The following is a 13163-nucleotide window of genomic DNA, read 5'->3' as shown; positions in this document are numbered from 1 at the left end:
TTTAAAGACACTTTCGAGAACAATTCACGAGCAAATCACGACCAAGTGTGCGGAAAAGGTTCGCAAAAAATTTCAAACTTTTGAAATCCTCGCCGAAGTAAAAACGACATTCGCGAACAATTGACGATGCTTCCGAACCCTCACGTTCGTTTGGCGATCTTTTGCAGACTAAAATACGAATGCTGGATTTTGCTATTTGCGTCCTTCGCAAATCGTTCGCGTGCTCCGTGAAATCCCACCCTCACATCTGACGTGCATGACGATTGTGAAATAATAAAGAGCACTTGAAATCATGGTCTATTGATGTCATTGATAGCTTAGATCATTTGGTTCTGCCACATTCTGCTGGGAAATTTATTGTTGATACATTATGTGTTTAAATGAATGCCTCTCGCACATATTTTAGTGAATAGGAATGACAGCTGCCATGTTAGTCTTCGCTGTCTTCACTGACGTTAATGCGACGGTAACCGCGGTGATCGCCTCGTCTAAAGGTCCTTAGAAAGATGAATCCAATAGCCATGACAACCGCCAGACAGACAAAAACAACTACCGCACCAATAGCCACGCCCACAGCCATTCCCATTGTCTGAATGTCTGTGAATAGAGTACGGGGACAGGTATCATAAGAACATACACGCACACACACACACACAAAAAAAAAAAGATGCAAGGAAAGAAAACTTTCCTCCCTTTTCTTATGAACGTTCTTGATATCTTATTTCTATTTTTTTTTTTTTTTTGAGGGGGGCAGTGGCGGGGTTTTGTATTTTAACACAACTACCCACAGATACTAACAATTTGCCCATAGATGGCGGAATTTTGAATCTTAATTCACCAATGATAATAACAACAACCAACACAAACAAAAGTCCTGATCACGACATATTAAAAGACTCTGATATTCTCACTGTTACAAAAAGAAACAATAAATTGAGGAGTTCTTATTTATAGTTCTTAAGGCTATACAGTTTATCAATATTTTCTCCTGTGGATTGAGTTGATCCATGGTAAGTTATTTCACTGCATGTCTGCTGCTGTGGTGATTTCATCTTTTTTTCAAGACGTAATTATAATCATCATTACATACATGAGGAATTAATGTTCCTGCTCTTATTTGAACTTTTAATCAAAATCCATGCGATGATAAAATTTTAACACCAAGATTGACCTTTCAGGCCGAACAGTGCAACATAAAACCTTGGGAAAGTTCACTCTTGTCTTCACAAACATTGAGAGTGTACAAGAATCATGTGACCAACCTACCGAATGAATTTGATGATGACATTTGATCAACGTTCTCCGAATTAGCATGAGCCCTGCTAAGGGAGAGGGGTCCGTTTGAGATGAGATGTGGAGCGGACCTCGTGCCGCGGCGCTGCCGCCCGCTGCGACGAACGCGTGACTGACATCCCTGAGCGCAGCGCGAGTTTGGATCATCGCTGTCGCACACGAGCACCTCACAGTGAACGAAAACCTGGTTAATGAAGACGTGAGGCAATCATATCAACCAACGTCACAGGTAGTCACTACACCATTCCTGAAACGGATATACACTCTTCGAACTTATACGGTAATACCGTCCATTTTCTCATGATTAATTTCGATGATAGTCGTGGTACTCAAAACGATGCACTGTGCCACTATATCTCCGTCAGTTCAATTTAATTCAATTCAATCCAATTCAATTCAATTGAAATGAATTCAATTCCATTCCATTCCATTCAATTCTACGCCCTATCGCCCATGTTCTCCCCTTTCTTTGGAGCTTTCAAGACAATTAAAGGGTGTGTACAGTTCTGGTCGAGGTGAGGATTTAGCTTTTAACGTTTTGCGAGATATTCAGAAACCACTCTATGAGATGTCAAAGAGCATGCAGTTCTAAGGGGTATCGAAAGTTTATTCGATGAAAATCGGTTTTGAAATGGCTGAGATATCCAAAAACAAGGTGAAACAAAGAGATCATAATAAAGTTGTGGCATGTCGCCTTTTATTATTAACACTTTTTTTTTTATATCTTAGCCATTTGAAAATCAATTTTCATCAAATAAACGTTGAATCCTCCTTAGAATTACATGCTCTTTCATATTTCATAAGAGACTTTTCATTATCTCACTTAGGAATGTTCAAGACATGAATCCCCACCTCAACCAGTACTGTACAGTCCCTTTAAGCTACACATGTATCGATCTGAGTTTGAGTTTGAGTTTATTTATAACAACAACATATGTACAAGAAAGTTTGAATACATGTTTATACATTAACATTAATACAGAGCACACATACACGTAACTGTCTAAACGATCTAAAAACATATCGAATATGATCTATAATATAAAATAATGGATAAATGATTATGTAATCTAAAACTATTTATCAAAAAAGAGCTACAATATGGCAATAATGTACACAATGAGGTTGCTAAAAGAACCAAGAGGTAGCACAGGTGCTAGTAGGTGTTGATCCTTTAATGACTCTACTAATGACATCATCTGATAGTTTCATTGTTCCTTTCACAGTAACCTCCCATTTTTTACTTTTTATAACAATATAATTTGTCTTTATCAAAGTAATTGTCACTTTATTAGAATTGCACCAGTCTTGAATTTTCCCTAAATGCAGATTGATGATCCCCATGTCAACTTCCCTCTGGCCAACGTTGCTGTATGAAATATATTTGAATCGTCAGCAAATAGTCTACAATGAAAAAATGAAGTTGAATTTGGTAGGTCGTTTATATCAAGAAGAGCGTCGGCCCAAGAACTGATCCTTGTGGTACAGCACACTTTGAGGTATTCGGACTACTGACTGTTTCCTTGTAACATATGTCTTGTGATCGATTCGCAAGATAACTCTCAAACCATTGTAAAGGTTTGCCACGAATGTTATAAAAACTCAATTTGCTTAAGAGAATCTTGTGGTTTATTCTGTCGAAGGCCTTTTGAAAATCAATGAATACACCAATGGTGTGTTCACCTTCATCGATAGACTTTAGAAGTGAATTCACAAGGTTGATTACAGAGAGCTTAGTACTGTACTTTTTACGGAAACCGTACTGATGTTTGTACAAAATACTGTGTGAATCCAAAAAATCCACCAACCGCTTGTTGGTCTGTGAAATTGGTGAAATTGGTCTGTAATTGCCCGGTTCTTTCCTAGAACATTTCTTGTAAATTGGAGTAACTTTTGCTATTTTCAGAGCATCTGGGAAAACTCCAATTTCAAGTGACAAATTGAAGATATAAGTCAGTGGTTCAGAAATTAGATGCGCTGAGTCCTTTAACAAACATATTGGTATATTGTCAAAACCATGTGCTTTCCTTTTATCCAATGCCTGGAAGCAATTACAGATTTTCCCATTTGTAACTGGTGCCCGAAATAATGATTTTTCATTTCTCAATGAGAAATATTCCATATGATTGCCACTTCCTGCTGGAATCACTTCTGCTAATTTTGGGCCAATGTTCACGAAAAAGTCATTGAAGGTCTCAGCTACATCTTTTTCTGTTGTGACAATCCTTTCTATATACATCATCAGTATTTGTTACCAATTTATCCACTTCAGTGTTCTTTTTACTTGTATTTCCGCCATTCAGTAATTCATTTACAGTTTTCCAGGTTTTGCTTGTATCATTCTTATGCTCATGAAATGAATTACTGTAATTCATTCTCTTTGCATTTTTCAAAACAGTCCCAAGAATATTTCTGTATCTTATATATTTTGCGGCATGAATTCCTCCAAAGTATGCTGCCTTGCATACCTTGTATAACTTATATTTTTTGTTGATAGATCTTAAAATTGCTAAAGTCACCCATGGTTTTCTAGGGGAATTTCACTTTTTGCCTGTAAAAACGTTTGGAATCGGCGCATGCTTGTCACATATGTCTTTCAGAAATTGATAAAATGTCAAGTAGGCAATATTAACATTGCTACATCTTTAAACTTTCCTTCATTCTACTTTGCCCAAATCCTCACAGAATGAAGCAGCATCAAAGTTTCTATATGACCGTTTAGTCTTTTTAGTTGGGCTTTTCTTGCTTTCACTGGAGAAGTGTTCAAAACGACAAATACAGGAAAATGGTCGCTTAAATCAGTTTCTATGATCCCTGAGTGCCTTCTGAATTGAGAAATGTTGGTATGAATGTGATCAATAAGAATTGAGCTATCCCAAGTCACCCTGGTGGGAGATGCGATTATTTGATGTAAACCTATGCTCTCCAAGGAGGTCAATAATTCAACAGCTTTACCATCTAAACATGTTGGTAATAATAATTCACATTGAAGTTACCAACTAATATGACATTTGACCCACATTATGTTACGGTAATCACAGTCGCGTTCAGGTTCCTAAATTGTCATTAAGGTTTGTACAAAGTTATAAAACCTGTCCTTCATAGACTTTGTAACAGTTACTGACCTCAGGATTTTCCCCAATGAAAATGAATGCATCAATGATGAACGGCTTGAATGACGGGTCGCTGCTGTGATCTAGAATCTGTAGTGTCGGGTCCTCTGCACATCTAAAATATGCACACGAAAAGAGTATAGAAATACAATTGTGCATGAAGATTGAATGTCCATTAGCAAATATTTTCAGTCAAACACTTAAAAACGAACTCAACTGCATGTGTACTAAGTAACCTACAACAGTATCAAAATTCATCAATGATTATAGACTGATTAAACGTTTGACTTAATTGTCATTAGGTGTTCGATTGAATAGTAAAGTATCTGTCCTTTCTCTTCTTCTTTCAATCTTAATATTTTGGTCCTCCAAAATTCTCCGATTTCTGGTAGAGGAATAATGGATATAAACTGGTAACATCTATCATCAAAAGATTCATGTTTCTTACCTGCCGGAAAGAACACAGTGTGCCACTGTGTGAGCAACACAGTGTGTGAAATCTCTTCACACTTTTAAATTCGAGCGAACGTGAGTCATCGATTCACAGTGTGAAACAAAGCATTACTATGTGCACACTCTGTGAACACTATGTGAAAACCACACCACAGTGTAAAGTCATTTTCACACTGTTGAATTCGAGCGTTTTGACATAGTCGAATATGTGAACACACTGTGGGACACTGTTCTTTCCAGTAGGGTTGTCTCGCCTGTTGCAATCGTTTACTTCGCTTCTAGCAATATATCAATTTCATCTAGTACGGGCTTCAGATTTTATCTTATATTGAGCCAATGTCAAAAAGCTACAAGTTTCAAAATGATATACATGAAGACGACCCTAACACTGTTGAATGCAATGTAGTATCCTAGACCATTGTTAACTTCGCTTCTTTAACCAAACATAGACAAACAAAGAGGTCACACTGGATATCTCGTTTTTTTTTTTTTTTGTCCGTTTAATCAAGGTATTTCTTCTTACCCATCAGAGAGAAAGGTATAGTTGTTGCGATTATTCGGGTACGAGGTCGGAGTGGCCCAACACTTTTCGATGAAGACGGCTAGACCACCAACAGACATCAGATTGACGGCGAAGTAGAGTGGATCACCAAGTCCGACCTCGGCCTGATCATCGTCGACGACCTCGTTGAAAGTTTGATCCGTGTAGCGATCGAGACTGAGCGAAAAATTGCCGTAGCCGACTTCCGACAGCGAAATCTTGCCCGTGATCGGAAGGAAGCTCTCGCCAAGGACTTGGCGGCGATCGAGTTCGCAACGAACGGAGATTTGCAAGGCGTGATCTCGAGTGATGTTCGTGCCGGGTATGGGTTGTTGCGAGTTGTATGTCACCACATTAGAGAAGACGACATAGCGACCGATGGCCTGAAATGTTTGTACAGAACCAATGAACCATAGTGAAAAGCTGACAATAGCAAACCCCTGTAGGCTGTCATTAATACTTGGGCTTGAATTGAAACTTAAAGGACAAGTTCACCTTCATAAACATAAGGATTGAGAGAATGCAGCAATATTAGTAGAACACATCAGTGAAAGTTTGAGGAAAATTGGACAATAGATGCAAAAGTTATGAATTTTTAAAAAATTTTTGTGTTGGAACCGCTGGATGAGGAGACTACTGAGGCTTGTGATGTCATATGAGTACAAAAGTATAAAGAAAATGTAAAGAAAATTCAACATATAATTATTTTCACTTTTTTCGCATAATAAAAGAGCACTTGACTTGCCTCTTTCTAAAGGCAATGGGACTAATATTACCCATAACATATGTCAGTTACGAGTCACGGGAATGTATACTTTTTTCAAAAGATGAAATTTTGTGAAATTCTCTTTATATTTTCCTTATATTGTTGTACGCATGTGACATCATACACTACAGTAATTTTCTCATCCAGCGGTGACTGCACAAAAACTTCAAAAATTCATAACTTTTGAACGGATTGTCCGATTTTCCTCGAACTTTCAATGGTGTGTTCTACTAATATTGCTACATTCTCTCAATCCTTACAGTCAGTCCGCAGCACGTATGCTAATGAGCCGATCCGGTAAGATTTATTCAGCACTCTCGTTGACGATCTTTGCGTTCGAAAGGTGTCTCGTCGTGCGAGATTTTGCGAGACTTTGATAGGGCTATGGTTTTCACAGTGTAGCGACTTGTACATACATTCGTCATGGCTACAAGTCACGGTAAATTGTTTTCCAGACTTTGATCTTTATTTTGATACTAAATTTGCCTATAACATCGGATCTTATCATGACTATATAATCAGTTGAATTTGCGTAAATTTTACCTGCTTTTCACGGAAGATTTTGTCATCTAAAGTTCTTCTTTGGTTCCTGACCGGATTAAGAAACTGTTGTTTCTGATTTTGGCTTTTTCGTAGAGAGGAAACTTAGATACTCATCATATATTGGAGTCAAGGAGACGCAAGCATGATTTATACTAGTTTTTCCGTTTTGAAATGTCTGTAAAATTCACTCCTAAGCCAGAAGTATGCTCCGCACAAAGTGTACAGTGGTGCGAAAGAGCTCTCTCATTGGACAGTGCGTGCGTTCAGCGCTTGAACTACACCCGTGCCAAGAAACCGCAAGTGGCATGAAACCGTTATGTAGCAGCGTAATGACGTAATGCAAGCGCTGAGTGCAGGCGCTGTCCAATGAGAGAGCTTACTCTTGAGATTGCACGGTTTCAAGCTGATCAGCACTGACATCGATGAATATTTTACTGGTTCCTGACCGGATTAAGCAACAAATTGTCAAGATATTTACATGGATACAAAGATTAGGAGATGGACTACCAAATAAAGCATTTTCATTGAGACGCAAGGTGAATTTGGTATTTTTTTGACGTCTTGAAAGTGTGCTGCACGAATTACTTTTTTCATCATTTTTGAAGCTCAAATTACGCTATGATATTTTTCATTTACAATAATTTGAGTAACATGTGACGATAGTTTACATATTTTCCTTGAATTTGATACCAAATTTGTGAACATAAGGTGTATTTTTGTAGCCGAAAGCCCAAGGACAAAATCCCCTTACGCAGCTCATTACGTATGCAAGCCTAAAGCGGGCTTGCATACGAGTTGAATAAATACGAGCGAATTATCGCGTGCTGCGGACTGACTGCTTATGTTAATGAAGGTGAACTTGTCCTTTAAAGTAGGCATACTGTTAGCCAGCTATAATGTCATTTACGGCGAGTAATATTGTGAATCGTTGCATCCCATATTTTCCTCTTGATGTACAGATTCTATATTATCTTTTGTCGCAAAAACTGGACAGTATTGTATATTTTTCTAGAAAATAAGCCTTCCTATATCAAAGGATTAGTCTCTCTGATCAAGACTCTCAAGCCACATCCCTCATTGGAAGTTCTATGTCCCTTCTCTGACCTGCAAGTTTCCTGCCAAGGTCGAGTAAATACTTGATAGAGTACTACCTATTGCTGATCCTCTTTAGCGAAAAATCTACCAAATAGACACGTGATTGACATTTGCGAGGTTATGATATTTCAAAGTTTCTTGAGTTGTTTTTCATCCAATAATGATTTAATAGTAAGTGTACGTGACTGACTATCAAAAATAAAAGTATGCTGAGGCTATTGTTCAGTATTCTAATGGACCAACGCCTGATACTGCTATGTCGCTACGTATCTGCCAGCAACCTAAACAGAATCTCCGGAAACCACCAAAATTTATGCCCACATCTTTAATGATGATAGATTTTCTAAATAGAATCATTTGTTCACTAAATGACTTCACTTAAAGGGGATGGCTAGTAACTGATCAGTGGGCATCAGTGGGAATGCTGGGGGATGATTGTTCCAATTATTGTGGGATTCATTTAAGAGTACATTATATATCTATTGTTGTGTCAGTGTCACTGTACAGGCATGCTAACCTGGAAACATTAAACTGAACATTACTTGAATAATATGAGACCATTCTGAAGCAAATAATTTTCACACAACAATAGATATGTACTCTTAAATGAATCCCACAAGGATTGGAACAATCATCCCCCAGCATTCCCACTGATTCCCACTGATCAGTTACTAGCCATCCCCTTTAAAAGTAATGGATTAGAAGTGAAACTTAGTAATGAATGTCAATTTCAGAGATATGACTGATGAACGTAAGCTTAATTCGTATCTTAATAAATCATACGCGTACTGAACATGACAACCAAAAAACTTAAACCTGGATTATTGTGAGATTATTTGCATAATTTACAAACTCCTGCAAAATCAAAAATATCTTCTTCAGTAACTAAAAGAACGATTGTTTTTCTTTTGTTTATCTGGAAAATCGTATTTTGTCTTCTTTCTCTGGATAAATGGGAGTGAATAGTGAGATTTTCCGTTCTCCACTCAATAATTTACCTCCATTTCAGTCTGACACGAATCGTATGTAGTAGAGAGCGCATAGTTGTGACTGTCGTGATCGTACGCCATGCAAGTTTCGTCTTTAAAGTGAATGTCGCCCTCATCGGTCCCAGCGCGTAGAAGGTTTTTATCGAAGAGAACAGTCATTCTTGTACTGTCACACAGGATATGTGCATCTGAATAAAAAATAAAAAAAAAAAAAAAAAGAGATTTGCACGAAAGATGAATCACAGAATTCAAACCATTAAACACGTCATTATTTCACTCTGTCACAAAGGGTGCGGGCGAGCGCTCAAAAGCGAACCAAAGCGAACTGAACCGAAGCGTACCGTACCGAACTGTGCCAGATTTGGAGCGTTGGAGAGCAGCTGTTGAGAAAGCGTGACCTCACGAGTTATTTTGAGAAAAGGTCACGCATTTTTGTAGCAAGAGTGTCATTCGCAGGCGCTTGAACTACTTACAGCTGTCCCGAACAAAGAGAATGACGTCTTTGCATTGTGACGTATGCGCATGATTCGCGCATCATTTACTGCTCTACTAGCTATACACCTGGGTCCCGTTGCATAAAACTTTTTTAGCAACCTTAGAAAATTCTGGTTGGGATTTGCCCAACCTGAATTTTTTAAGGTTGCTAATCTAAGAATGTAAAATCCGTTGCATAAAAACTCTGGTTGGGAGCTTCCAACCGGAATTTTGTGATTTCAACCAGAAAAAAATCCGGTTGGAGTTTTATGCAACAGGCCCCTGGGGGGCATTTCATGAAGTTGAAAGTTGAAAGTTGAGAGTTTATTTTACTCAAAGTTGTCGCACAAATTTGCTCTCAGCCAATCAGATGTAAGGACTTCTGTAGCTTGTAACAATTTGTCAGAAAAATATCCGACCAAAACGCTTCATGAAATGCCCTCCGGGGGGGGGGGGGTGTTTCATCAACGTTTGTCAGCGCTGACAACTTGAATCACCATAGTAACAGTCAGTGACCAGAGTGACCATCTCAGCCAATCAAAACCAAGGATTTTGCTGAAATTGTCAGCGCTGACAGTTCAGCGCTGACAAACTTTGATGAAACACCCCCAGGAGGGTATTTCATGAAGCATTCTGTCCGACAAATCAGTCGGACAAATTTGCTCTCAGCCAATCAGATGCAAGGATTTCCATAGCTTATAACACTTTGTCAGACAAAATATCTGACAAAATGCTTCATGAAGTGCCCCCTGGGCCCCACTTCATAAAAGATGTTAGGATAGCAACTCTTGCTGGAATGGCAACTTCCCATAGCAACAGCCAATCAGGAAGCTGGATTCTTGTCGTTACCATGACAATTGTCATTCCAGCAAGAGTTATCATATCAACTTTTTATGAAATGGGGGCCAGTACTGTGAGCTTTGGAAATTTTCTGTTTGCACAAGTAAAACAAATGATTGTCATATTTTTTCGTGGAAAAGTGCGTAGATACCCCAAGTATATTTTTGGCGATAGTACAATTAATGTTATTGATGATTATATATACCTCGGAACCACTTTCAATTATAATGGTTTCTTTAATAAAGCTGTCAATAAACGGGTTAATCAAGCGAGAAGAGCTATGTTTGCTTTAATTAGCGAAGCGAATAGATTGTGCTAACAGTGGATATTCAGTGTGAACTTTTTGATCAGCTCGTTCCAATTTTATTGATATGTAGCGAAATGTGGGGTTTTCAGGAGCTAGATTGTATTGGGATATTTCAATGGAAAATTTCTTTAAAAATTGCTTAATTAAATCAAATCGTGGTACTGCCAAATGCATGGTGTATGGCGAAGTTAGTACATTTGCACTCGTAAGTAGGATGAAGATGCGTATGGTTATTTTGGGGGGAAAGATAAGCAAAGGTAAAAAAAAAATCTAAACTTTTTTTCACCGTCTAGTTTGTTACGAAATGTTCATGAAAGTTGTGATTTTCATTCCAGATGATTCTTAAAAAGGTAAAGTATCTTAAACAATTGTGGAATGTGAAACTTGTGGGATGAAGCACTTTTTACAATTTGAATTGGGTTAAGTCATCTGTGGACCGGTGAATACATGATATAGATTATCATTTTTTATTGATCATGAATTCTGTAATCTCATAATGATTTGGTCAATCACGTAATTGATAAAATCCCGTATTATCTGTGTTACTCAGACCAAGCACTGAATATTTCCCGTATTCCGTGAATAAGGTCATATTGTGCGCATGCGCTAAATCCGCCACTGAACATTTTCCGTATTCCGTGATATGACGTCATGATATTACACAGCTAGCTGCGCGTGTACGTATGCGCGAATAATCAGCTCGCGAGACGTAAGTCAACATGGCTGACAGCCGGCGATTTCAACATCATTCACGAGAAGAAATCAGCAAGAAGAAGGTTAGCCCCAAAATTGCCTTTGTAGCTCTACTAATGAGATTACACTACAGAATTCATGTAGATCTACACTTAAAAAGATAAAATCGTTACCCCCTGCTTGCTCTTATGAAATACGGGAAATATCTACGGTCTGGTGCCATATGCCATTCGGCCTCCGGCCTCATGGAATATGGTACCAGACCGTAGATATTTGCCCGTATTTCGTGAACAAGCAGGGGGTAAGTAATACTACCTCCGCCATATTCCATTCTTTGGTTTCTGCCAAGGTGAGGCGCGCCGCGCAGCTGGAAGTTTATGACGTAACAAAGGTTTCATTGGGAAATCGGACGATTTTTCAGCATGTATACCTATGGAAATCACTGATCTCTATGGAAGAGCCCAAAGAGCTTTTCCCCAGTGGTGGAGAGGAGAAAAATCTCTTTGGGAAGAGCAAGATCATCGGTGGAATGTAGCTTCTTGGCCGAGGTCTGCGCTCTCAGAGTGCTTTTCTAGTTAAAACTGGAATGAGAAAGTTAATAGAAATCGGTTATGTGTCAATTATAGAATTTTTAAACAGGAAGCTGTTTTAGAAAAAATTTTGTTAAAATTGGAGGCAGGAGATGGAATATCTTTATGCAAATTTCGATGTGGTAACCAAAATCTGCCAGTCGCTAAATGTCGTTATTCATCTGATCTACCTCTTGAAATATGGTCGTTGTGTAAACTTGAAGTACAGGGCGATGAGTTTCATTATGTTTTGGTGTGTCCGTTTTTCATTGATGAGCGTAAGAAGTATGTTAAGAGTTATCATTACCGCAGGCCTAATGTTATCAAGTTTAATCAGTAATGTTAAATATATTAAGCAACTAAAGAATCTTTCAAAATTTTGTATAGTCATCATGTCGAAGTTCAAGTATTGTTTTGTCTTTCCGTTTCATGCACAACACGTTGATAAAGTGGTATTTTGTAAAGAACTGTACATGTTCAAGACTTTTTATGTCATGTTATTAGTCGATGAATTTTATTTTAATCAATTCTTGCTAAGGGCTTATTTAATGTAGTTGTAAAACAGAGATTGTTGATACTCAACTGTATTTCTTCCATGCCCCTGAAGGGGCCGTTCAAGAAATAAACATCAATGTATCACTGTTGCCCCCTACTGTCAGCAACTCAGGAGAATTGCATAACAATAAAATGCGAGCGAGCGGAGCGAGAGAGCTTGAAAATTTTGACATTTTACAGTCCCAAAACTGCCGTTTGTAGCTATATCTTTCGCTTTGGAAATTAAGGGGGGCATCGGGCGCAACTGCTGGAAATTACTGGCGGCAACATTAGGAGAATGGCATAACCATTCAATGCGAGCGAGCGAAGCGAGCGAGCTTGAAAATTTTGACATTCTACAGTCCCGAAACTGGCGTTTGTAGCTATATCTTTCGCTTTGGAAATTAATGGGGGCGCATCGGGCGCAACTGCTAGCAATTACTCGCTGCAACATTAGGAGATGGCATAATGATTCAATGCGAGCAAGCGAAGCGAGCGAGCTTGAAAATTTTGACATTCTACAGACCAAAAATTGCCGTTGTAGCTATGTTTTTCGCTTTGAAAATTAAGGGGGAGGCGCACCGGGCTCAACTGCTGGCAATTACTTGCTGCAACGTTAGGAAAATGGCATAACGAATAGATTTGACGATTAATTTTGAGACATTTTACAGTCCCCAAACTGCCGTTTGTAGCTATATATATATATATATATATATATATATATATATATATATATATATATTTTAGCTTTGGAAATTGGGGGGGGGGGGCGGCCCAGGCGCAACTGCTAGCAATTACTGGCAGCAACAATAGGAGAATGGCACAGCGATTGAATGCGAGCGAGCGAGATTGGAAATTTTGACATTTTACAGTCTAAAAACTGCCGTTTGTAGCTATGTTTTTTCGCGTTTATTCATTTATATACATATCTATCTTATTTTATCTATTTGTAT

At 38.4% G+C, this 13163-nt stretch overlaps 1 protein-coding gene across 1 annotated transcript; it reads right to left on the bottom strand.

Moving 5' to 3' along the window:
• Positions 1-430: 430 nt before the first annotated feature.
• Positions 431-8952, bottom strand: LOC140237995 (oncoprotein-induced transcript 3 protein-like). Its single transcript, XM_072317925.1, has 5 exons — positions 8803-8952; positions 5383-5783; positions 4419-4521; positions 1267-1477; positions 431-597 (listed from the first exon to the last, which is right to left on the bottom strand). Exons 1-5 carry the CDS (start codon positions 8950-8952, stop codon positions 431-433), a joined length of 1032 nt encoding a protein of 343 aa, XP_072174026.1.
• Positions 8953-13163: the final 4211 nt, after the last annotated feature.

The sequence above is a fragment of the Diadema setosum genome, chromosome 2 (assembly GCF_964275005.1).
Source record: "Diadema setosum chromosome 2, eeDiaSeto1, whole genome shotgun sequence".
Classification (NCBI taxonomy): domain Eukaryota; kingdom Metazoa; phylum Echinodermata; class Echinoidea; order Diadematoida; family Diadematidae; genus Diadema; species Diadema setosum.
Note: the sequence above shows the minus strand (reverse complement) of the source record. Positions and strands in the feature narration are given on the sequence as shown.